Below are 27,750 nucleotides of genomic sequence, written 5' to 3' on the forward strand. Positions count from 1 at the left end.
TCTGGTCTGTTTCCAGAATCATTCCCAGGAACAGAAGACGTGTCGTCGGGACCAGCTGTGACTTTGGAATATTGAGAATCCAGCCGTGCTGTTGCAGCACTTCCCGAGAAAGTGCTACCCCCACTACCAACTGCTCCTTGGACCTTGCCCTTATCAGGAGATCGTCCAAGTACGGGATAATTAAAACTCCCTTCTTGCGAAGGAGTATCATCATTTCGGTCATTACCCTGGTAAAGACCCTCGGTGCCGTGGATAATCCAAACGGCAGCGTATGGAACTGATAGTGACAGTCCTGTACCACAACCCTGAGGTACTCCTGGTGAGGAGGGTAAATGGGGACATGTAGGTAAGCATCCTTGATGTCCAGAGAGACCCTGTAATCCCCCTCGTCCAGGTTCGCAGTAATCGCCCTGAGCGATTCCATCTTGAACTTGAATCTTTTGTTATATGTGTTCAAGGATTTTAAATTTAAGATGGGTCTCACCGAACCGTCCGGTTTCGGTACCACAAACATTGTGGAATAGTAACCCCTTTCCTGTTGAAGGAGGGGTACCTTGATAATCACTTGCTGTGAATACAGTTTTTGGACAGCCACCAACACTGCCTCCCTGGCAGAGGGAGTTGCCGGTACGGCAGATTTTAGGAAACGGCGGGGGGAAGACGACTCGAATTCCAGCCTGGACCCCTGAGATACTGATTGAAGAACCCAGGGATCCACCTGTGAGAGAGCCCACTGTGCGCTGAAATTTCTGAGACGGGCCCCCACCGTACCCGGGTCCGCCTGAGTAGCCCCAGCGTCATGCTGTGGACTTACCGGACGCAGGGGAGGACTTCTGCTCTTGGGAACTAGCTGTGTGCTGCAGCTTTTTCCCTCTACCTTTTCCTCTTGGCAGAAAAGATAAGCCTCTAGTCCTCTACTTTTTTGGGGCCGAAGGGACTGTACCTGATAATACAGTGCTTTCTTTTGCTGTGGGGTAGTTTGTGGCAAAAGTTTTGATTTCCCAGCTGTAGCTGTGGAAACGAGGTCTGAAAGACCATTCCCAAACAGTTCCACCCTCTTATAGGGCAAACTTCCGTGTGCCGTTTTGAATCGGCATCGCCCGACCATTGCCGAGTCCATAACCCCCGCCTGGCGGGAATGGTTTTACATAGCGCTTATTTGTGATGCCAGTCGGCAAATATCCCTCTGTGCATCACGCATGTATAAGACAGCGTCTTTTATATGCTCTATTTTCAGCAAAATATTGTCCCTATCTATAGTATAAATATTATCCGACAGGGAATCTGACCACGCAGCTGCCGCACTGCACATCCATGCCGAGGCAATAGCAGGTCTCAATATAATGCCCGTGTGTGTATATAGCTTTAAGGGTAGTTTTCTGCTTTCTATCAGCAGGTCCTTTAGGGCGGCCGTATCCATGACCCTAGGGGGTATTTCCCAACGTGACCTATCCTCTGGCGGAAAAGGGTACGCTGCTTAGAAATGATCAATTTCTTATCGGGGGAAGTCCACGCTTCCTCACACACCTCATATCAATTCCTCAGATGCAGAAAAAACTACTGGTAGTTTTCTCTCACCAAACATAATACCCTTTTTTGTGGTACCTGGGGTATTATCAGAAATGTGTAATACATTTTTCATTGCCTCAATCATGTAACGGTTGGCCCTATTGGAAGGTACACTAGTCTCATCGTCGTCAACACTGGAGTCGGTATCCGTGTCAACATCTGTGTCTGCCATCTGAGGTAGCGGGCGTTTTAGAGCCCCTGATGACATTTGAGACGCTTGGACAGGCACAAGCTGAGTAGCCGGCTGTCCTATGTCGTCAAACCTTTTATGTAAGGAGTTGACACTGTCACGTAATTCCTTCCATAAGTCCATCCACACCGGTGTCGACCCCGCAGGGGGTGACATCCCATTCACAGGCATTTGCTCCGCCTCCACATCATTATCCTCATCATACATGTCGACACAGCAGTACCGACACACAGCACACACACAGGGAATGCTCTGACAGAGGACAGGACCCCACAAAGCCCTTTGGGGAGACAGAGGGAGAGTATGCCAGCACACACCAGAGCGCTATATATCACAGGGATATCACCTATAGAGAGTGTTTTCCCTTATAGCTGCATATATATTCTATACTGCGCATAATTTTGTGCCCCCCCTCTCTTTTTAACCCTTTCTGTAGTGCAGGACTGCAGGGGAGAGCCAGGGCGCGATTCCTCCAGCGAAACTGTGAGGGAAAATGGCGCCAGTGTGCTGAGGGAGATGGCTCCGCCCCTTTTTCGGCTGGCTTTCTCCCGCTATTTTAATATATCTGGCAGGGGTTAATATACACCTATATAGCCTCTGGGGCTATATATGGTGTTAGTTTGCCAGCCAAGGTGTTAATATTGCTGCTCAGGGCGCCCCCCCCCCCCAGCGCCCTGCACCCATCAGTGACCGCAGTGTGTGGTGTGCATGAGGAGCAATGGCGCACAGCTGCAGTGCTGTGCGCTACCTTGGAGAAGACAGAAGTCTTCGGCCGCCGATTTTCCGGACCTTCTTGCTTCTGGCTCTGTAAGGGGGACGGCGGCGCGGCTCCGGGAACGGACGACGAGGTCGGGTCCTGTGTTCGATCCCTCTGGAGCTAATGGTGTCCAGTAGCCTAAGAAGCCCAAGCTACCACCACTTAGGTAGGTTCGCTTCTTCTCCCCTTAGTCCCTCGCTGCAGTGAGCCTGTTGCCAGCAGGTCTCACTGTAAAATAAAAAAACTAAACTATACTTTCTTTCTAGGAGCTCAGGAGAGCCTCCTAGTGTGCATCCAGCTCAGCCAGGCACAAGATTCTAACTGAGGTCTGGAGGAGGGTCATAGTGGGAGGAGCCAGTGCACACCAGATAGTCCTAAAGCTTTCTTTAGATGTGCCCAGTCTCCTGCGGAGCCGTCTATTCCCCATGGTCCTTACGGAGTCCCCAGCATCCACTAGGACGTCAGAGAAAAAAACAGTTTAAAACAGAAAAAATACCTGTGTCTTCTGATTATTTAAAAGGTATGATGTGGCTCTCAGATATCCTCGGACTCAGAGGTGAATACTTCTGCATGCTATGTATGGTCCCTAGCACCTTTAGTGACGAGTTATTCTTTAAGACTTTTTGAGCAAAAAGCATCTTGCCTTTAAGACAACTGCATCTGTATCCTGCAACAGAATTACACCAAGCAATTCTGTTATCCAGCTGTTTTGGAATGAGCCCAGTGTCTCCAAGCTCATGCCCACTGCCAGCTACCGTGGAGGGACTAATCCATGGTGATGGACCAGTGGCAATCAGCCACCACTGAGGAGGTATGAGGTGTTGCAGTCCTTGACTGATGCTTATCACTCTACAGGACCTACTAGGTGTTGCTGCAAGAATATATTTTCCAAGTGAGCAAGACAATATAAAAGGGGTTGGATTCCTACCAAATCTGTTAATATCTGGGTTAGTCCAGTTGCTTATCTCTAGTCAGATAGATATATTTAAAATCTCTTAACATGATTGATCCATCCCTGAATACAATCATTGGCATCTACTGTAGATGAGTTTAGTTCCCATTCGTAACGACCAAATTAATATGTATTTTAAAGCACAGCTGTATAGTTTCTTCTCAGTTACTATGTTTCAAACTGTAGGGGGTATTTGGGGTTAAAGCTGTAAGCATAGAATTTAAAAATAATCATAGGATGAGGTCATTGTATTTTCAACAGGGCAATACAATGAAACAAATTTAGCCACTTTTCACATTATCAAAATGTACAGCTTTAGTTGAAAAAAAAATATTAAATTGTATACAATAATTTTTATTTTGTAACTATGAATTACAAACTGGTGCTGCAGCTGTCCCATAAGCATTGTAGATAAAAATATTATTTTAATACCTACCGGTAAATCCTTTTCTCCTAGTCCGTAGAGGATGCTGGGGACTCCAAAAGGACCATTGGGTATAGACGGGATCCGCAGGAGACATGGGCACACTATAAAAGACTTTTACTGGGTGTGAACTGGCTCCTCCCTCTATGCCCCTCCTCCAGACCTCAGTTATAGGAACTGTGCCCAGGGGAGACGGACATTTCGAGGAAAAAGATTTTTGTTAAACTAAGGGTGAGATACATACCAGCTCACACCACAAACACACCGTACAACTGGATTAGCAGGAATACCAGATAACAGTATGAACGGGGAAAAAAACAGCAACAAGCTGAACATAACCGATACACAACCGTCGTGTAACCGAAAACAACAACCAACAATACAACTGCAAGTAACAGTACGCACTGGGATGGGCACCCAGCATCCTCTACGGACTAGGAGAAAAGGATTTACTGGTAGGTATTAAAATCCTATTTTCTCTTACATCCTAGAGGATGCTGGGGACTCCAAAAGGACAATGGGGTCTATACCAAAGCTCCAGACCGGGCGGGAGAGTGTGGACGACTCTGCAGCACCGATTGAGCAAACATGAGGCCCTCCTCAGCCAGGGTATCAGACTTGTAGAACTTAGCAAAAGTGTTTGAATCCGACCACGTAGCTGCTCGGCAAAGTTGAAGTGCCGAGACCCCTCAGGCAGCCGCCCAAGATGAACCCACCTTCCTGGTAGAATGGGCCTTTACAGACTTCGGCAACGTCAACCCAGTCGAAGAATGAGCATGCTGAATCGTACTACAAATACAGCGTGCAATAGTCTGCTTGGAAGCAGGATTTCCAATCTTGTTGGAAGCATACAGGACAAACAGAGCCTCCGTTTTCCTAACAAGAGCCGTTCTGGCGACAAATTTTTAAAGCTCTTACGACATCAAGAGATTTTGGCACTGCCACAGCATCCGTAGCCACAGGTACCACAATAGGTTGATTTATGTGAAACGAAGAAACCACCTTCAGCAGAAATTGTTGACGAGTCCTCAATTCCGCTCTATCCACATGAAAACTCAAATATGGGCTCTTGTAAGACAAAGCCGCCAATTCTGACACTCGTCTGGCAGACGCCAAGGCCAAAAGCATGACCACTTCCAAGTGAGAAACTTTAACTTAACCTTTCTCAAAGGTTCAAACCAGTGAGACATAAGAAATTGTAACACCACTTCAAGATCCCACGGTGCCACAAACGGAGGATGGATATGCAGCACTCCCTTCACGAAAGTCTGAACCTCAGGAAGGGCGGCCAATTCTTTTTGAAAGAAAATAGATAAAGCCGAAATCTGCACTTTGATGGAACCCAATTTCAGGCCTCCATCCACGCCTGCCTGCAAAAAATGGAGGAAACGACCCAAGTGAAACTCCTCCGCAGGAGCTGTTTTGGCTTCACACCACGACACATTTTCTCCAAATACGGTGATAATGCTTCGCCGTGACCTCCTTTCTAGCCTTAAGGAGAGTGGGGATGACTTCCCCGGGAATACCTTTACGAGCTAGGATTTGGCGTTCAACCTCCACGCCGTGAAACGCAGCCACGGTAAGTCCAGAAATACGCATGGCCCCTGCAATAACAGGTCCTCTCTGAGAGGAAGCGGCCAAGGATCTTCTATGAGCAATTCCTGAAGATCCGGATACCAGGCCCTCCGTGGCCAATCTGGAACGACGAGTATTGCCTGAACCCTTGTTCGTCTAATGATCCTCAACACTCTTGGAATGAGAGGAAGTGGGGGGAACACATAGACCGACTGAAGCACCCACGGAGTTATCAAGGCGTCCACTGCAATGGCTTGGGGGTCCCTTGACCTGGAACAATACCTCGGAAGCTTCTTGTTGAGGCGAGACGCCATCATGTCTATTTGAGGAATTCCCCAAAGCCTGGTCACTTCTGCAAATACCTCTTGATGAAGGGCCCACTCTCCTGGATGGAGATCGTGTCTGCTGAGGAAGTATGCTTCCCAGTTGTCCACGCCCGGAAGGAAAACTGCTGACAGAGCACTCAGGTGCTGTTCCGCCCAGCGGAGAACTCTTGTGGTCTCCGCCATTGCCGCTCTGCTCTTTGTTCCGCCCTGGCGGTTTACGTACGCCACCGCTATTATGTTGTCCGACTGAATCAGGACAGGTAGACCTTGAAGGATTTTCGCTTGCAGAAGGCCGTTGTAAATGGCTCTTAACTCCAGAACATTTATGTGGAGACAAGATTCCTGGCTTGACCATTTTCACTGGAAACTTCTTCCTTGTGTGACTGCACCCCAGCCTCGGAGACTTGCATCTGTGGTCAGCATGACCCAATCCTGGATTCCGAACCTGCGTCCCTCTAGAAGGTGAGAACTTTGCAGCCACCACAGGAGAGAAATTCTGGTCCTGGAAGATAGACTTATTTTCCGGTGCATGTGCAGGTGAGACCCGGACCATTTGTTCAGCAGGTCCCACTGAAACACCCGGGCATGAAACCTGCCAAACAGAATGGCTTCGTAAGCCGCAACCATCTTCCCTAGCACTCGAGTGCATTGATGAATCGACACTCTTGCCGGTTTCAGAATCTCTTTGACCATGGTCTGGATTTCCAGAGCTTTTTCCGCCGGTAGAAACACTCTGTAGTTCCGTGTCTAGGATCATGCCCAAGAAAGGCAGCCGAGTTGTCGGGATCAACTGAGACTTTGGCAAATTTAGAATCCAACCATGATGTTGCAGAACCGTCAGGGAGAGTTCCACATTTCTTAGCAACTGCTCTTTTGATCTCTCCTTTATCAGGAGATCGTCCGAGTACGGGATAATTGTGACACCCTGCTTGCGCAGGAGTACCATCATTTCCGCCATCACTTTGGTGAAGACCCTCGAGGCCGTGGAAAGCCCAAACGGCAACGTCTGAAATTGGTAATGACAATCCTGCACTGCAAATCTCAGGAAGGCCTGATGAGGAGGATATATCGGGACGTGTAAGTAGGCATCTTTTATGTCTACTGACGCCATAAAATACCCCCCTTCTAGGCTGGAGATCACAGCTCGAAGAGATTCCATCTTGAACTTGAAAGTTTTCAAGTACGGATTGAGGGATTTTAGGTTCAGGATCGGTCTGACCGAGCCGTCTGGCTTTAGCGTGACAAAGAGGCTCGAATAGAACACACCCCCACCCCCCCCCCACCCCCGTTGGGACAGGGGACCCGGGACAATGACCCTCTGTTGACACAGCTTTTGTATCGCAGCAATTACTACTTCTCTTTCTGGAATAGAAACTGGCAAGGCTGATTTGAAAAATCGGCGGGGGGGGCATCTCCTGAAACTCCAGTTTGTACCCCTGGGACACTATGTCTAAGACCCAAGGATCTAGGCCAGATTGAAACCAGACCTGAGTGAAGATTCGGAGACTACCCGCCACCAGCACGGACTCCCATAGGGGAGCCCCAGCGTCATGCGGTGGACTTGGCAGAGGCGGGGAAGGACTTTTGGTCCTGGGCGCCAGACACAGCAGGCGACCTCTTTCCCCTTCCTCTACCTTTTGAAGCGAGTAAGGACGAGCCCCTTCCTTTTTTGTATTTAATAGGCCGAAAGGACTGCATCTGATAATGGGGCGCCTTTTTCTGTTGTGCGGGAACATAAGGAAGAAAAGATGACTTACCCGCAGTAGCAGTAGACACCAGATCAGCAAGGCCGTCACCAAACAAGACACTACCTTTAAAAGGGAGAGCTTCCATAGCTTTCTTAAAGTCGGCATCAGCATTCCATTGATGAATCCACAGCGCCCTCCTGGCCGAGACCGCCATGGCATTGGCCCTTGATCCCAAGAGGCCAATATCCCTCGCCGAATCCTTTAGGTAAGCTGCAGCGTCCCTGATATAACCAACAGTCAAAAGAATGTTATCCTTATCAAGGGTATCCATGTCAGATGACAAATTATCAGCCCACTTAGCAATAGCACTACTCACCCATGCCGACGCCACAGCAGGCCTGAGGAATGCAGCCGAAGTGACGTAAATGGCCTTCAATGTCGTTTGCTGATAGCGATCCGCAGGATCCTTGAGTGCAGCCGCGCCAGGAGACGGAAGCGCCACCTTTTTGGACCGTCGGGACAGAGCCTTGTCCACATCTGGAGACGACTCCCATTTCTCCCTATCGTCAGAGGGGAAAGGATATGCCATAAAAATTCTCTTGGGAATCTGCCACCTTTTGTCAGACGATTCCCAAGCCTTTTCACAAAGAGCGTTGAGTTCATGAGAGGGGGAAAAAGTCACCTCAGGCTTTTTTCCCTTATACAAATAAACCCTCGTATCTGGAACAGCAGGCACTTCAGAAATATGTAAAACATCTTTAATAGCCACAATCATGTACTGAATACTCTTAACCAATTTCGGATGTAAACTGGCACTGGAATCAGAGTGTGTCGGTATCCGTCTCCGCCATCTGGGTAAATGAACGTTTTTGTGACCCTGAGGGAACCTATACCTGAGACAAAGCGTCCTCCATGGATTTTCTCCACGTGTGTGTCTGAGAATCAGATTTACCCAGCCTCTTAGACAATAACGCCACATTTGCATTCAATGTACTCAACATATTCACCCAATCAGCAGTCGGCTGTGCCGACAGAGTCACTCCCAAATCCTTCTCCGCGCCCCCAGTAACTTCTTCCTGGGAGGAACACTCAGCCTCAGACATGTCGACACACGGTACCGACACAACCACACTCACACTGGCCAAAGGGGACAGACCCACAGGGAAGCCTGCAGAGAGAACACAGAGGGAGTATGCCAGCTCACACCCCAGCGCCTATATACTAAATAAATAATATATGATGATGTCTGCGCTGTAAACATATAGCACCAATTGCCTGTGCCCCCCCGCCCCCGTTTTGCTTCCTGTACTTGTACATGTATATGTACAACACTGGCGGGGGTTACATATACAGTGCCCAGGCACCCCTAATATGTATTTTGCCAGTGGAAAAAGGCTCCAGTAACCTACTGCCCAGGGCGCTCCCCCCCAGCGCCCTGCACCCTGTGAGTGCCGTTGGTGTGTGGGAGCATGGAGCGCAGCGCGACCGCTGCGCTGTACCTCCGTTACTGAAGTCTCCTGTTCTTCTAATACTCCCCCGGCTTCTTTCTTCTGGCTTCTGTGAGGGGGGTGACGGCACGGCTCCGGGAACAAGCAGCTAGGCGCACCAAGTGATCGAACCCTCTGGAACTAATGGTGTCCAGTAGCCTAAGAAGCAGAGCCCTTAACTCAGAAGAAGTAGGTCTGACTTCTCTCCACTCAGTCCCACGAAGCAAGGAGCCTGTAGCCAGCAGGTCTCATTGAAAATAAAAAAGCCTAACAAAGTCTTTCCAGAGAAACTCAGTGGAGCTCCATTAGTGTGTGTCCAGTCTCTCCTGGGCACAGAATCTAACTGAGGTCTGGAGGAGGGGCATAGAGGGAGGAGCCAGTTCACACCAGTAAAAGTCTTTTAGTGTGCCCATGTCTCCTGCGGATCCAGTCTATACCCCATGGTCCTTTTGGAGTCCCCAGCATCCTCTATGACGTAAGAGAAATGATACTTATTGTATTAACTTCTCTATCGTGTGAAGCCTTCAAGAATGTACAACTGCAAGGAAAGGTAATGAGTATATTAGGTACTGCGAGGTTCCATGATATGGGTGCAGCCTTGCCACATGGAGTGGTTGATTTAAAAAAAAATAATAATAATCTTAAGTAAAGTGATATTATCCAAAATGAAGTAAGAAGTATAGTACTTACTTGTGTCCATTAAGAGAGGCATGGTGCAATGGGGTGTATCCTGAGCTGTCAACACAATTTACATTGGGGCCGCGCCAGATACTGAGGAAATAAAAGTAATGAAGAAATTAATGTCATTGTAATTCAGACACCAGGTTAATAGTAGCAACAAAGAATGAAAATAAAATGTAAAAAATGAAAGTACTGTAACGTTTTACTTTTTTTATGCTGCTGTGATGGTGTCTTAGCACATCTGTCCTGAAAAGGGGTGTTATATGCAGTAAACGGATTATATAGACAAAAGTGATTGGACACTGCACGTCAGTACTTTGTAGGCCTACCTCATGAAGTGATCACTGCAGACACCCCTCTTGGCAAAATGTCCACAAGTTCCTGGACAACAGTATGTGATCTGTTTTGCCATTCCACCATAAGTACAGTGACCAACTGTGACACTGAAGGTCAAGTCAGCCTACAATGCACCAGTCCCTCTAATTCATCACAGGGGTTCTCGTGGGGTTAACATCTGGAATTTGAGCTGGCCAGTCTATCAGGGTTACCATGTGTAAAATAAATAAAATAAGAATTTACTCACCGGTAATTCTATTTCTCGTAGTCCGTAGTGGATGCTGGGACTCCGTAAGGACCATGGGGAATAGCAGCTCCGCAGGAGACTGGGCACAACTATAAAGAAAGCTTTAGGTCTAACTGGTGTGCACTGGCTCCTCCCACTATGACCCTCCTCCAGACTTCAGATAGGATACTGTGCCCGGAAGAGCTGACACAAGAAGGAAGGATTTTGAATCCCGGGTAAGACTCATACCAGCCACACCAATCACACCGTATAACTCGTGATACAATACCCAGTTAACAGTATGATAACAACTGAGCCTCTCAACAGATGGCTCAACAATAACCCTGTGGTTAAGCAACAACTATATACAAGTATTGCAGACAATCCGAACTTGGGATGGGCGCCCAGCATCCACTACGGACTACGAGAAATAGAATTACCGGTGAGTAAATTCTTATTTTCTCTGACGTCCTAAGTGGATGCTGGGACTCCGTAAGGACCATGGGGATTATACCAAAGCTCCCAAACGGGCAGGAGAGTGCGGATGACTCTGCAGCACCGAATGGGCAAACTCTAGGTCCTCCTCAGCCAGGGTGTCAAACTTGTAGAATTTTGCAAATGTGTTTGACCCCGACCAAGTAGCTGCTCGGCAAAGTTGTAGAGCCGAGACCCCTCGGGCAGCCGCCCAAGAAGAGCCCACCTTCCTCGTGGAATGGGATTTCACTGATTTAGGATGCGGCAGTCCAGCCGCAGAATGTGCAAGCTGAATCGTACTACAGATCCAGCGAGCAATAGTCTGCTTTGAAGCAGGTGCACCCAACTTGTTGGGCGCATACAGGATAAATAGCGAGTCAGTCTTTCTGACTCCAGCTGTCCTGGAAACATATATTTTCAGGGCCCTGACTACGTCCAACAACTTGGAAGCCTCCAAGTCTTTTGTAGCCGCAGGCACCACGATAGGTTGGTTCAGATGAAACGCTGATACCACTTTAGGGAGAAACTGGGGACGAGTCCTCAATTCTGCCCTATCCATATGGAAAATCAGATAAGGGCTTTTACATGACAAAGCCGCCAATTCTGATACACGCCTGGCTGAAGCCAAGGCCAACAACATGACCACTTTCCACGTGAGATATTTCAAATCCACGGTTTTAAGTGGCTCAAACCAATGTGACTTTAGGAAATCCAACACCACGTTGAGATCCCAAGGTGCCACTGGAGGCACAAAAGGGGGCTGAATATGCAGCACTCCCTTAACAAAAGTCTGAACTTCAGGTAGTGAAGCCAGTTCTCTCTGGAAGAAAATCGATAGAGCCGAAATCTGGACCTTAATGGAACCCAATTTTAGGCCCATAGTCACCCCTGACTGTAGAAAGTGCAGGAAACGGCCCAGCTGAAATTCTTCCGTTGGGGCCTTCCTGGCCTCACACCACGCAACATATTTTCGCCATATGCGGTGATAATGGTTTGCGGTTACTTCTTTCCTAGCTTTAATCAGCGTAGGAATGACTTCCTCCGGAATGCCCTTTTCCTTCAGGATCCGGTGTTCAACCGCCATGCCGTCAAACGCAGCCGCGGTAAGTCTTGGAACAGACAGGGCCCCTGCTGCAGCAGGTCCTGTCTGAGCGGCAGAGGCCATGGGTCCTCTGAGATCATTTCTTGAAGTTCCGGGTACCAAGCTCTTCTTGGCCAATCCGGAACAATGAGTATAGTTCTTACTCCTCTTCTCCTTATTATCCTCAGTACCTTTGGTATGAAAGGAAGAGGAGGGAACACATAAACCGACCGGTACACCCACGGTGTCACTAGAGCGTCCACAGCTATCGCCTGCGGGTCTCTTGACCTGGCGCAATACTTTTCTAGCTTTTTGTTTAGGCGGGACGCCATCATGTCCACCTGTGGCCTTTCCCAACGGTTTACAATCAGTTGGAAGACTTCTGGATGAAGTCCCCTCTCCCGAGTGGAGGTCGTGCCTGCTGAGGAAGTCTGCTTCCCAGTTGTTCACTCCCGGAATGAACACTGCTGACAGTGCTAACACGTGATTTTCCGCCCATCGGAGAATCCTTGTGGCTTCTGCCATCGCCGTCCTGCTTCTCGTGCAGCCCTGTCGGTTTACATGGGCGACCGCCGTGATGTTGTCTGACTGGATCAGTACCGGCTGGTTTTGAAGCAGGGGTTTTGCCTGACTTAGGGCATTGTAAATGGCCCTTAGTTCCAGAATATTTATGTGCAGGGAAGTCTCCTGACTTGACCATAGTCCTTGGAAGTTTCTTCCCTGTGTGACTGCCCCCCAGCCTCGAAGGCTGGCATCTGTGGTCACCAGGACCCAGTCCTGTATGCCGAATCTGCGGTCCTCTTGAAGATGAGCACTCTGCAGCCACCACAGCAGAGACACCCTTGTCCTTGGAGACAGGGTTATCAGACGATGCATCTGAAGATGCGATCCGGACCACTTGTCCAACAGGTCCCACTGAAAGGTTCTTGCATGAAACCTGCCGAATGGAATCGCTTCGTAGGAAGCTACCATTTTTCCCAGGATCCGCGTGCAGTGATGCACAGACACCTGTTTTGGTTTTAGGAGGCCTCTGACTAGGGATGACAGCTCCTTGGCCTTCTCCTCCGGGAGAAACACTTTTCTCTGTTCTGTGTCCAGAACCATCCCCAGGAACAGTAGACGTGTCGTAGGGACCAGCTGTGACTTTGGAATGTTTAGAATCCAGCCGTGCTGTTGTAGCACTTCCCGAGATAGTGCTACCCCGACCAACAACTGCCCTCTGGACCTCGCCTTTATCAGGAGATTGTCCAAGTACGGGATGATTAAAACTCCCTTCTTTCGAAGGAGTATCATCATTTCGGCCATTACCTTGGTAAAGACCCTCGGAGCCGTGGATAGACCGAACGGCAACGTCTGGAATTGGTAATGACAATCCTGTACCACAAATCTGAGGTACTCCTGGTGAGGATGGTAAATGGGGACATGCAGGTAAGCATCCTTGATGTCCAGTGATACCATGTAATCCCCCTCAACCAGGCTTGCAATAACCGCCCTGAGCGATTCCATCTTGAACTTGAATTTTTTTATATATGTGTTCAAGGATTTCAAATTTAAAATGGGTCTCACAGAACCGTCCGGTTTCGGTACCACAAACATTGTGGAATAGTAACCCCTTCCTTGTTGAAGTAGGGGCACCTTTACTATCACTTGTTGTGAATACAGCTTGTGAATTGCCTGTAACACTGCCTCCCTGCCTGAGGGAGTGGTTGGCAAGGCAGATTTGAGGAAACGGCGGGGGGGAAACGTCTCGAGTTCCAGCTTGTACCCCTGAGATACTACTTGAAGGATCCAGGGATCCACCCGTGAGCGAGCCCACTGATTGCTGAAATATTTGAGACAGGCCCCCACCGTACCTGGCTCCGCCTGTGAAGCCCCAGCGTCATGCTGTGGACTTAGAGGAAGCGGGGGAGGACTTTTGCTCCTGGGAACTGGCTGTATGCTGCAGCTTCTTTCCCCTACCTCTGCCTCTGGGCAGAAAGGACGCGCCTTTAACCCACTTGCCCCTATTGGGCCGAAAGGACTGTACCTGATAATACGGTGCTTTCTTTGGTTGTGAGGGAACATGGGGTAAAAATGTAGACTTCCCAGCTGTTGCTGTGGAAACGAGGTCCGAGAGACCATCCCCGAACAACTCCTCACCCTTATAAGGCAGAACTTCCATGTGTCGTTTGGAATCTGCATCTCCTGTCCACTGCCGAGTCCATAACCCTCTCCTGGCAGAAATGGACATTGCACTAATTTTGGATGCCAGCCGGCAAATATCCCTCTGTGCAGCCCTCATGTATAAAAGTGCGTCTTTTATATGCTCTACGTTTAGCAATATAGTGTCCCTGTCTAAGGTATCTATATTTTCTGACAGGGAATCTGACCACGCAGCAGCAGCACTGCACATCCAGGCTGAAGCAATAGCCGGTCTCAGTATAACACCTGTGTGTGTGTGTGTATATATATATAGATTTAAGGATAGCCTCCTGCTTTCTATCAGCAGATTCCTTCAGGGCGGCCGTATCCGGAGACGGTAGTGCCACCTTCTTTGACAAGCGTGTGAGCGCTTTATCCACCCTAGGGGATGTTTCCCAGCGTGACCTATCCTCTGGCGGGAAAGGGTACGCCATTAGTAACCTCTTAGAAATTACCAGCTTTTTATCAGGGGAAGCCCACGCTTCTTCACACACTTCATTTAACTCTTCAGATGGAGGAAAAGCTACTGGTAGTTTTTTCTCTCCAAACATAATACCATTTTTTGTGGTACCGGGGGTAACATCAGAAATGTGCAACACATTTTTCATTGCCTCAATCATGTAACGTGTGGCCCTACTGGAAGTTACATTAGTCTCATCGTCGTCGACACTGGAGTCAGTATCCGTGTCGACATCTGTGTCTGTCATCTGAGGTAGCGGGCGTTTTAGAGCCCCTGATGACTTTTGAGACGCCTGGGCAGGCACAGGCTGAGAAGCCGGCTGTCCCACATTAGGTATGTCGTCAAACCTTTTATGCAAGGAGTCGACACTGTCGCGTAATTCCTTCCACAGCACCATCCACTCAGGTGTCGACCCCGCAGGGGGTGACATCACGTTTACAGGCATTTGCTCCGCCTCCACATAAGCCTCCTCATCAAACATGTCGACACAGCCGTACCGACACACCGCAAACACACAGGGAATGCTCTGACAGAGGACAGGACCCCACAAAGCCCTTTGGGGAGACAGAGAGAGAGTAGGCAAGCACACACCAGAGCGCTATATAACACAGGGATCCCACTATAAATGAGTGTTTACCTTTATAGCTGTTTTTTTATATATCATATATATATATATATCTATACTGCGCCTAAATTTAGTGCCCCCCCTCTCTTTTTTACCCTTCTGTAGTGTTCAGACTGCAGGGGAGAGCCAGGGAGCTTCCTTCCAGCGGAGCTGTGAGGGAAAAATGGCGCCAGTGTGCTGAGGGAGATGGCCCCGCCTCTTTTTCGGCTGACTTTCTCCCGCTTTTTCTGGAATACTGGCAGGGGTAATTTTACATCTATATAGCCTCTAGGACTATATATGATGTAGATTTGCCAGCCAAGGTGTCATATATTGCCCTCAGGGCGCCCCCCCCCAGCGCCCTGCACCCATCAGTGACCGGAGTGTGAGGTGTACATGAGGAGCAATGGCGCACAGCTGCAGTGCTGTGCGCTACCTTGGTGAAGACCGAAGTCTTCTGCCGCCGATTTTCCGGACCTCTTCGTTGCTTCTGGCTCTGTAAAGGGGACGGCGGCGCGGCTCCGGGAACGAACACCAAGGTCGGGTCCTGCGGTCGATCCCTCTGGAGCTAATGGTGTCCAGTAGCCTAAGAAGCCCAAACTACCACCTGTTAGGTAGGTTCGCTTCTTCTCCCCTTAGTCCCTCGCTGCAGTGAGTCTGTTGCCAGCAGATCTCACTGTAAAATAAAAAACCTAAATATACTTTCTTTCTAGGAGCTCAGGAGAGCCCCTAGTGTGCATCCCGCTCAGCCGGGAACAAGATTCTAACTGAAGTCTGGAGGAGGGTCATAGTGGGAGGAGCCAGTGCACACCAGTTAGACCTAAAGCTTTCTTTATAGTTGTGCCCAGTCTCCTGCGGAGCCGCTATTCCCCATGGTCCTTACGGAGTCCCAGCATCCACTTAGGACGTCAGAGGAAAAAAAAAAATATATATATATATATATATATTATATATATATATATATATATATATATATATATATATATATATATATATATATATCTCCATCTACCTCATTCACAACGGATCAAACATAAGTAACCATGAAATGGCACTGCAGGATTATTCAAAGTACAGTGAATCAAAATAAATCACTTCATGATGCCATCTACGTTCATGCCGGAACCTGTTGTCAGGATCTCATGGTGTGACCCTGAAACATTGATGCAATTTATTTCTATTCAACATTTTTTGAAGAATCCTACAGTGCCGTGTCATGGTTTCTTATGTTTGATCCATAGTGGAAGTTCAACATTATAAACAAGGGCACCTAGGTGATTGTATACGAGGATATTAGAGTGCTGGCTTGGAGTGCATTTAGAATTATATAAAGTATATATATATATATATATATATATATACAAACAGAGAACCCAGCACTCACCAAAGTAAACTCACTTATCCTCAACAATTCAATAAATAAATGATGGGGGTTTAGTTGGTGGATTGGCCAATGCACGGAAGCCTGTATACCGATTCAAGGTACCCCACCTTCATACAGGTCCTACACTATCACAGAGTCTTAAAACCTGACTACCACACTGCTGCATCATCTGCCTGCTAGATGTAATGTGTACCTGCCACAGACTATATGGCTTTTAAAGGCACACTAGTCACCTATTGCACTGGCTCAAAGATGATTGCTAAAAAACAGCTGAGACAGGTTCAGGATAATGAAGTCCACACAGGGGTGCATGAGAAAGCTAGTGGCCACGGTTAATAAGAGCTAACCATAGATTAACCCCTTCATATACACACAGAGCGATGTGGTCATGGGCTACATGCACCCCGCCCTGTGAGTGGTAAGTACAGCTGTGTACCCCGCTTCTGTGGTGGAGAGTGCAGTGTTACATGCACCCCACCCTGTGAGTGGTAAGTGCATAGCTGTGCCCCGCTTCTGGTGCGGTGAGTGCTGTGGTTTTTACTCTGTGTGTGTATATATATATATATATATATATATATATATATATATATATATATATATATATATATATATATGTGCTTAATAGGAGGCACTCAATATCCCAGCTGTCTGGAGCACGGCGCCGGCATACCGACAACTATTCTCCCTCTTCGGGTGTCCACGACACCCCTGGAGTGAGAATAAAACAGCATGTACAGTGACCACAGCATGGCGAGCGCAGCGAGCCCGCAAGGGTCTCTTTTGCGCTCGCCCCGGTGCCGGACGCCAGAATCCCGAGCACCGGTATATCATAGTACACCCGTGCTATATGAGCATTCTCGGCGGGGCTAGGCGCGTACGTGCCTAGCCGCACCGGGCTACAGCATTTGCCGATCCCATTCATGCGAATGATGAGCGTGGCTACATCTGTAATACAAGATTTTTTACAGAATCATCAGATCCATGTAACTGTTCATCATACCTACGAGAAAAAAACAAGCAAGGTAGCTATCTTGAGCACACTACATAGATAACAGTTGGCAAAAAATACTAAAATATGGAATAGAAGAGTGTTCTGTGATATTCCTGTATCAAGAGTCATTAAATCCATGAATTGTTCATTCTACTCAAGTACCAGGAGGGGCAGCTATCTTGTGTGCACTATGTAAGGGATGTGCAATTTGCAGAAGTGTGATATGCAGTGGGGGAAACCAAAAGACAACAAACAGAAAGCATATCAGACAGCCTGCTGGAAATGTGTGAGGGCAAAATAGTGTGGTGGCACGGTCGTGGATGATGCAGAAGTCTCTGGGGAAGTAGAGATAGCTATGCAAGTCCTATGTACGAGCAGCAGATAGACTTGACAGTGATGTTAAGCGAAAGGGTGGGGACCTAGGCCAGAGCTGCAGCATTAACTTGCAGGGGCTGCTGCACACCCTGTTTGTGTGATGCGCCTGCATGCCAGACAGCTTAGCGGCTAATGACCTCCATGGGTTAAATAGTCACACTGGGGGACTGCCACCGTCTTCTGACTGAGCAGTAAGCTTGATTGCTGGCCTCCCACTATCACAGTGGACCTTGAAATCCATGGTCTAAATTATTATGATACAGGGGAAATCTCATGTGGCTAAATTCTACTGATCCAGATGAACTTTGAGATGACCCAGTCCAGTGGTTGTGAATCCCAGTTATGATATTACATAAAACATAAGAAGGCGTGATCTGGCAAATTAAAATAAGATTTTACTCACCGGTAAATCTATTTCTCGTAATCCGTAGTGGATGCTGGGACTCCGTAAGGACCATGGGGAATAGCGGCTCCGCAGGAGACTGGGCACAACTAAAGAAAGCTTTAGGACTACCTGGTGTGCACTGGCTCCTCCCACTATGACCCTCCTCCAGACCTCAGTTAGGATACTGTGCCCGGAAGAGCTGACACAATAAGGAAGGATTTTGAATCCCGGGTAAGACTCATACCAGCCACACCAATCACACCGTATAACTCGTGATACTATACCCAGTTAACAGTATGAAATATAACTGAGCCTCTCAACAGATGGCTCAACAATAACCCTTTAGTTAGGCAATAACTATTAACAAGTATTGCAGACAATCCGCACTTGGGATGGGCGCCCAGCATCCACTACGGACTACGAAAAATAGATTTACCGGTGAGTAAAATCTTATTTTCTCTGACGTCCTAAGTGGATGCTGGGACTCCGTAAGGACCATGGGGATTATACCAAAGCTACCAAACGGGCGGGAGAGTGCGGATGACTCTGCAGCACCGAATGGGCAAACTCTAGGTCCTCCTCAGCCAGGGTGTCAAACTTGTAGAATTTAGCAAATGTGTTTGACCCCGACCAAGTAGCTGCTCGGCAAAGTTGTAGAGCAGAGGCCCCTCGGGCAGCCGCCCAAGAAGAGCCCCTTTCCTCGTGGAATGGGCTTTCACTGATTTAGGATGCGGCAGTCCAGCCGCAGAATGTGCAAGCTGAATCGTGCTACAGATCCAGCGAGCAATAGTCTGCTTAGAAGCAGGAGCACCCAGCTTGTTGGGTGCACACAGGATAAATAGCGAGTCAGTTTTCCTGACTCCAGCCGTCCTGGAAACATATACTTTTCAGGGCCCTGACTACGTCCAGTAACTTGGAATCCTCCAAGTCCTAAGTAGCCGCAGGCACCACAATAGGTTGGTTCACATGAAAAACTGATACCACCTTAGGAAAGAATTGGGAACGAGTCATCAATTCCGCCTTATCCATATAAAAAAACAGATAAGGGCTTTTGCATGACAAAGCCGCCAATTCTGATACACGCCTGGCCGACGCCAAGGCCAACAGCATGCCCACTTTCCACGTGAGGTATTGTAGCTCCACGGATTTAAGCGGCTCAACCCAATGCGACTTCAGGAAATCCAACACCACGCTGAGATCCCACGGTGCCACTGGAGGCACAAACGGGGGCAGACTATGCAGCACTCCCTTAACAAAAGTCTGAACTTCAGGCAGTGAAGCCAGTTCTATTTTGGAAGAAAATTGATAGAGCCGAAATCTGGACCTTAATGGAACCCAATTTTAGGCCCATAGTCACCCTGACTGTAGGAAGTGCAGAAAATCGACCTAGCTGAAATTCCTCCTTTGGGGCCTTCCTGGCCTCACAGCACGCAACATATTTCCGCCATATGTGGTGATAATGGTTTGCGTTCACTTCTTTCCTAGCTTTAATTAGCGTAGGGATAACTTCCTCCGGAATGCCCTTTTCCTTCAGGATCCGGCGTTCAATCGCCATGCCGTCAAACGCAGCCGCGGTACGTCTTGGAACAGAGAGGCCCCCTGCTGCAGCAGGTCCTGTCTGAGCGGCAGAGGCCATGGGTCCTCTGAGATCATTTCTTGGAGTTCTGGGTACCAAGCTCTTCTTGGCCAATCCGGAACAATGAGTATAGTTCTTACTCCTCTCCTTCTTATTATTCTCATTACCCTGGGTAAGAGAGGCAGAGAAGGGAACACATACACCGACTGGTACACCCACGGTGTTACCAGAGCGTCCACAGCTATCGCCTGAGGGTCCCTTGACCTGGTGCAATATCTTTGTAGCTTTTTGTTGAGGTGGGACGCCATCATGTCCACCTGTTGCCTTTCCCCACGGTGTACAATCATTTTGAAGACTTCTGGATGAAGTCCCCACTCTCCCGGGTGGAGGTCGTGTCTGCTGAGAAAGTCTGCTTCCCAGTTGTCCACTCCGGGAATGAACACTGCTGACAGTGCTAACACATGATTTTCTGCCCATCGGAGAATCCTTGTGGCTTCTGCCATCGCCATCCTGCTTCTTTTGCCGCCCTGTCGGTTTACATGAGCGACCGCCGTGATGTTGCCTGACCAGATCAGCACCGGCCGGTGTTGAAGCAGGGGTCTAGCCTGACTTAGGACATTGTAAATGGCCCTTAGTTCCAGAATATTTATGTGTAGGGAAGTCTCCTGACTTTTAAATAGTCCTTGGAAGTTTCTTCCCTGTGTGACTGCCCCCCAGCCTCGAAGGCTGGCATCCGTGGTCACCAGGACCCAGTCCTGTATGCCAAATCTGCGGCCCCCTAGAAGATGAGCACTCTGCAGCCACCACAACAGCGACACCCTGGCCGTTGGAGACAGGGTTATCCGCCGATGCATCTGAAGATGCGACCCGGACCACTTGTCCAACAGATCCCACTGGAAGATCCTTGCATGGGACCTGGCGAATGGAATTTCTTCGTAAGAAGCTACCATCTTTCCCAGGGCTCGCGTGCATTGATGCACCGACACCTGTATTTGTATTAGGAGGTCTCTGTCTAGAGACGACAACTCCTAGGACTTCTCCTCCAGGAGAAACCCTTTTTTATCCTGTTCTGTGTCCAGAACCATACCCAGGAACAGTAGATGCGTCTTAGGAACCAGCTGCGACTTTGGAATATTCAGAATCCAGCCGTGCTGTTGTAGCACTTCCCGAGATAGTGCTACTCCGACGAACAACTGCTCCCTGGACCTCGCCTTTATAAGGAGATCGTCCAAGCACGGGATAATTATTTCGGCCATTACCTTGGTAAATACCCTCGGTGCCGCGGACAGACCAACGGCACCATCTGGAATTGGTAATGACCATCCTGTACCACAATTTTGAGGTACTCCTGGTGAAGAGGGTAAATAGGGACATGCAGGTAAGCATCCTTGATGTCCAGTGATACCATGAAATTCTCCAGGCTTGCAATAATCGCCCTGAGCGATTCCATTTTGAACTTGAACCTTCGTACATAAGTGTTCAAGGATTTCAATTTTAGAATGGGTCTCACCGAACCGTCTGGTTTCGGTACCACAACATTTTGGAATAGTAACCCCGGCCTTGTTGAAGGAGGGGTACCTTGATTTCACCTGCTGGAAGTACAGCTTGTGAACTGCCGCCAGTACTACCTCCCTTTCTCCGAGGGCAGCGGGCAAGGCTGATGTGAGGTAACGGCGAGGGGGAGTCGCCTCGAACTCCAGCCTGTATCCCTGTGATACTACTTGCAGAACCTAGGGATCCACCTGTGGGTAAGCCCACTGGTCCCTGAAGTTCCCGAGACGCGCCCCCACCGCACCTGTCTCCACCTGTGGAGCCTCAGCGTCATGCGGTGGACTCAGAGGAAGCGGGGGAAGATTTTTGATCCTGGGAACTGGCTGCCTGGTGCAGCTTTTTCCTTCTTCCCTTGTCTCTGTGCAGAAAGGAAGCGCCTTTGACCCGCTTGCTTTTCTGAAGCCGAAAGGACTGTATCTGAAAATATGGTGCTTTCTTAGGCTGTGAGGAAACCTGAGGTAAAAAAATTTCATCCCAGCTGTTGCTGTGGATACGAGGTCCCAGAGACCATCCCCAAACAATTCCTCACCCTTATAAAGGCAGAATCTCCATGTGCCTTTTAAAGGCAGCATCACCTGTCCACTGCCGGGTCTCTAATACCCTCCTGGCAGAATGGACATTGCATTAATTCTGGATGCCAGCCGGCAAATATCCCTCTGTGCATCCTTCATATATAAGACGACGTCTTTAATATGCTATATGTTAGCAAAATATTATCCCTGTCTAGGGTATTAATATTATCTGACAGGGTATCAGACCACGCTGCAGCAGCACTATTTATGCTGAGGCAAATGCAGGTCTCAGTATAGTACCTGAGTGTGTATATACAGACTTCAGGATAGTCTCCTGCTTTTTATCAGCAGGCTCCTTCAAAGTGGCCGTATCCCAAGACGGCAGTGCCACCTTTTTTGACAAACGTGTGAGCGCCTTATCCACCCTAGGGGATATCACCCAACGTGACCTATCCTCTGGCGGGAAAGGGTACGCCAGCAGTAACTTTTTAGAAATTACCATTTTCTTATCGGGGGAACCCACGCTCTTTACACACTTCATTCACTCATCTGATGGGGGAACAAAACACTGGCTGCTTTTTCTCCCCAAACATAAAACCCCTTTTATGTGGTACTTGGGTTCATGTCAGAAATGTGTAACACATTTTTCATTGCCGAGATCATGCAACGGATGTTCCTAGTGGATTGTGTATATGTCTCAACCTCGTCGACACTGGAGTCGGACTCCGTGCCGACATCTGTGTCTGCCATCTGAGGTAACGGGCGTTTTTTGAGCCCCTGATGGCCTTTGAGACGCCTGGGCAAGCGCGGGCTGAGAAGCCGGCTGTCCCACAGCTGTTACGTCATCCATCCTTTTATGTAAGGAGTTGACATTGTCTGTTAATACCTTCCACCTATCCATCCACTCTGGTGTCGGCCCCACAGGGGGCGACATCCCATTTATCGGCCTCTGCACCGCCTCCACGTAACCTTCCTCATCCAACATGTCGACACAGCCGTACCGACACCGCACACACACAGGGAATGCTCTGACTGAGGACAGGACCCCACAAAGTCCTTTGGGGAGACAGAGAGAGAGTATGCCAGCACACACCAGAGCGCTATATAATGCAGGGATTAACACTATAACAGTGATTTTTTCCCCCAATAGCTGCTTGTATACACATATTGCGCCTAAATTTTGTGCCCCCCCCCCCCCCCTCTCTTTTTAACCCTTTGAGCCTGAAAACTACAGGGGATAGCCTGGGGAGCTGTCTTCCAGCTGCACTGTGAAGAAAAAATGGCACCAGTGTGCTGAGGGAGATGGCCCCGCCCCTTTTCCGGCGGACTTCTCCCGCTTTTTCTGGAATTCTGGCAGGGGTACTTTTCACCTATATAGCCTTCCTGGCTATATATGATGTAGATTTGCCAGCCAAGGTGTCTTATATTGCCCTCAGGGCGCCCCCCCCCAGCGCCCTGCACCCATCAGTGACCGGACTGTGAGGTGTGCATGAGGAGCAATGGCGCACAGCTGCAGTGCTGTGCGCTACCTTGTTGAAGACAGAAGTCTTCTGCCGCCGATTTTCCGGAACACTTCTTGCTTCTGGCTCTGTAAGGGGGCCGGCGGCGCGGCTCCGGGAACGAACACCAAGGTCGGGTCCTGCGGTCGATCCCTCTGGAGCTAATGGTGTCCAGTAGCCTAAGAAGCCCAAACTACCACCAGTTAGGTAGGTTCGCTTCTTCTCCCCTTAGTCCCTCGCTGCAGTGAGTCTGTTGCCAGCAGATCTCACTGTAAAATAAAAAACCTAAAATATACTTTCTTTCTAGGAGCTCAGGAGAGCCCCTAGTGTGCATCCAGCTCAGCCGGGCACAAGATTCTAACTGAGGTCTGGAGGAGGGTCATAGTGGGAGGAGCCAGTGCACACCAGGTAGTCCTAAAGCTTTCTTTAGTTGTGCCCAGTCTCCTGCGGAACCGCTATTCCCTATGGTCCTTACGGAGTCCCAGCATCCACTTAGGACGTCAGAGAAAAGTATTTATAAATACATTTGTTCGGCTAATTAGCTGTAGCAGTTTAAGCAATATAAAAGGTGCAAGATACTATCAACAATCAACTGCAAATACACAATTGAACACATCTGGCCACACGTGGCCAAAGGTTAGATGTTAGCACATTTGCATGCATTTAGGTAACGGATTTAGTAGTCCTGGGAAAATAACTTTCCCCTGATTCCATATATTGATAGTGGCTTCTTAAAGTTAGTATATTGGTAAAAGTAATTTCCAATAATATTAGTCCTAAATAAAGGGTTGCCTCTTTGTACTGATGTATCAGTAAACCCCCCCCTCCCCCCTCCCCCACACCCCACCAGAGCACATCTGTGGGGCAGCCTTGGGGAGCCCTTTCTTAGAGAAACAAACAGAAATACAAGTAAGATCAGCTGATGGTTGCATCATACCCAGAATACAAACACATTTTCCTGCCTCTTCTTGGAGCAATTCCATCAGAGGAAAGGCCGACGGGTGTCCTTTAATTCCACCTCTCTACGAAAGAGGTGGCTATACTCTGATTAATATTCACTTGCATCGTTCATTTCTGCGTTTCAAACCTCCATTTCATATCCATTCATATTACAATGATTAATTATTTTTTTCAAGTTTGGGTAGCATATTTGGTAGCAGTTTTGGAATTACTGGGTTTAGATGGAGGGACTCACCCAAACTACCACTCTCCCTGCCCGCTTATATATTGAGGTTAAAATGCAGCAGCATACCCAAACACATTTAAGAAGAAGTTCTTGGAAAATGTCTAAATTGGGATAATACGAATACAGCAAGTTGAGTCTGTTCTCACATCCATACGCTATGAGCAGAAATAAGTCTGCGAAGCATATCCTGCAATGCTGCTGGAATGGCTGCCAGGGGCACTTGCATGTTATTGAATCCTACCTTGTGCCTGTACACCTCCCAAATGTACCAATTTCACTGGGGCATTCATTCTGTGAGAGCTTAGCCCTTTTGTCCCAATCTTAACGGGTGAGGACCATAGGGTCGACAGTAACTAGGTCGACCACTATTGGTAGACAGTGACTAGGTCGACACCTGAAATAGATCGACACGGTCATTAGGTCGACATGAGTTTTTTAAATTTTTTGGGGTGTTTTCTTCATTAAGTGACCTCGCAGCACTCGGCACAAGTTACTATTCCCAATCGTAGTCCACGTGTACCGTGAAGTATGAAAAAGTAAAAAAAAAATTCAAGTGAAACTCATGTCGACCTTTTTCCATCTTGACCTTGTCCACGTCGACCTAGTGACCATGTCGACCTAAAGACCGGATCCCATCTTAACTGCATTGTAGTGATTGGTTGGGCAGTAGAGAAGCATGTCCTGTTCAACAGTGCATAGCAGAACAGAGCTGAAAGAGTGCTGCCACTGGTGCACATGGCAATGACAGTGTTATAGTAGGGTACTGGTGGTGTATAAGGGACAACCCATGCTTTACAGCTCTAGAAAAGCCGCCACACCCTGCCACCATGAACCCTATTACAGGTGAGTGTTCCTCTATTATTAGGTGGTATGCCTCTGTACCGGTTAGATGTAAGTACTCATGTTATTCAGCCCATTGGCTTAAAAAATGTTGTTGGTAATGGACAAGAATAAGAATCAGGGTTGGACAATGTATACACCCGCTGGGCAGACCGTGCTAACCTGGCAGTTCAGATTTTCTTTCACTCCTGATCAGCATTTAATCAATTCTGAGCAGATATTGATCACGACTGCTGGCCATTTTTGGCCTATATAGTGTTTACTCTATGTGTAGTGTCCTGATCATTAAAGAGAACAAATGTTTTTATTTTGAAGAGCAACATTTTAGACATGATAAATCACTACAGCTACCGTAGCAAAACATCTAAAATGTTGCGCTTCAAAATTAAAATATGCCCTCCTCACTGAACAGCACGCTACAAAGAGTGGACACTACTAAAAACTTCCAACAATTATTTAATATAACTTAAGCTGCATGCAGACAGGGGTAAAGCTTTTCAAAAGCTAAAAAGTAGTATCAGCTTTCAGGTATGCACCTATCATACGTTTACCAAGTAGTTTAGAAGAACATAAGCATTCAAGAACTTTGTTGTTTTTTTTTTTAATTTAAACCAAATTAAACTTTGTATTTCTTATTATAGAGGAGAACGCCAAGTCAACCCCTTGACTACACTAAGGACGAAACGCGTTGGAACTCTTGCTGTATCCAGGAATACCACCTTGGACAGATAAGCCTTTAGATTTGTGACCTCCTGTACGTTTGCTACCTACCATTACCTGCTATGTTATTTGTTTTTAAGTATGTATTTGTTGAGATAAAAGTGTGATTTTACATAGTATCTGCTGCTTTAAAACAAATATGCAGAGTTAAGACGTTACACACGATAGTCTTAATATTTTCTCCTTTCTTTTACATACACCTTGATTACATGCTGGTCTGATGACCGAAGACGCCAACTAAGAAGCTAAGTCCATTCCCCAAATATTTGTTCACTTGAGCAAATTTCGCATTTTGTACGTTTGCACTAGTAGGCGCTTTAGAACATAATTCTTAACTACTCAAGAATTTTATTTACATTTTTTTTTACCAAATTAAAATTAATTTGCTTAATCTAAATTTAACCAAATGAAACTTTATATTTCTTATTATAGATGAGAGCTCCAAGTCATATTTAAGTGTATAGAAAAGACTACATACGGGATGCAGTCAACATACCGGCTGACTAGATCCCGGCATTCAGGAGACCGACAAACGGAATCCCAACACCCATCCGTTATTAACACTTAAGATGGTGGGTCCCCACCACCAACCGAGTGGGAATAGAACCTATGGCGAGCGCAGCAATCCACTGGACCAGATTTTTGCTAATTTATTAAAAATAGTATTTTAATTACCTACCGGTAAATACTTTTCTCGTAGTCGGTAGAGGATGCTGGGGTCCACATTAGTACCATGGGGTATAGATGGGTCCCTAGGGAGCCATGGGCACTTTAATAGTTTAATAGTGTGGGCTGGCTCCTCCCTCTATGCCCATCCTACCAGACTCAGGCTAGAAACTGTGTCCGAGGAGACGGACATACTTCGAGAGAAGGACATACACAGATAGTGGCGAGATTCACACCAGCTCACACATAACAGAAGACCAAGTTAACCAGCTTGAAACAAGTCAACAACGGCTGAACAACAGTACTTAACCAAGTAACAATGCAGTACTTAAGTAACAAATGCAGGAAAACGAAGCGCTGGGCGGGTGCCCAGCATCCTCTACGGACTACGACAAAAGGATATACCGGTAGGTAATTAAAATCCTGTTTTCTCTTACATCCTAGAGCAGACATGTCCAAACTGCGGCCCTCCAGCTGATGTGAAACTACATATCCCAGCATGCCCCGACACAGTTTTCCGGTCAGAGAATGCTAAAGCTGTGTCAGGGCATGCTGGGATGTGTAGTTTCTCAACAGCTGGAGGGCCGCAGCTTAGACATGCCCGTCCTAGAGGATGCTGGAGTGCACCTTAGTACCATGTGGATGTACCAAAGCTCCCAGTAAGGGAAGGAGAGCGCAGAGTCTCCTGCAGAACCAATTGACCAAACTTTAGGTCCTCAGAGGCCAAAGTATCGAACTTGTAGAACTCCGCAAACGTGTTCGTCCCTGACCAAGTAGCCGCTCAGCAAAACTGCAAAGCTGAGGCACCCCGGGCAGCCGCCCAGGAAGAACCCACTTTACGAGTAGAGTGGGCTTTAACAAATTTTGAACACTGCAAGCCTGCAGTAGAATAAGCATGCTGGATAGTACACCTGATCCAACTGCTTAGAAGCAGGACACCCAACCTTGCTGGGATCATAAAGGACAAACAGAGCGTCCGACTTTCTGTGATTAGAAGTTCGCTTCACATAAATCTACAAAGCCATTACAACATCCAAGGATTTTGAAGTAATTG

The 27,750-nt window shown here is 47.9% G+C and overlaps 1 protein-coding gene across 6 annotated transcripts in view; it reads right to left on the reverse strand.

Annotated features, from left to right (window-relative positions):
- ANKS1A (ankyrin repeat and sterile alpha motif domain containing 1A) overlaps positions 1 to 27,750 on the reverse strand; it is a 599,988-nt gene that overhangs the window by 488,294 nt on the left and 83,944 nt on the right. For all 6 annotated transcript variants that reach the window (XM_063954919.1, XM_063954917.1, XM_063954921.1 and 3 more), the window contains exon 2: positions 9,659 to 9,739. In XM_063954919.1, coding sequence (XP_063810989.1) covers positions 9,659 to 9,739 — 81 coding nt within the window. The remainder of the gene's footprint in view (positions 1 to 9,658; positions 9,740 to 27,750) is intronic.

This window comes from Pseudophryne corroboree, chromosome 2 (assembly GCF_028390025.1).
Source record: "Pseudophryne corroboree isolate aPseCor3 chromosome 2, aPseCor3.hap2, whole genome shotgun sequence".
In the NCBI taxonomy this organism is placed as follows: Eukaryota; Metazoa; Chordata; class Amphibia; order Anura; family Myobatrachidae; genus Pseudophryne; species Pseudophryne corroboree.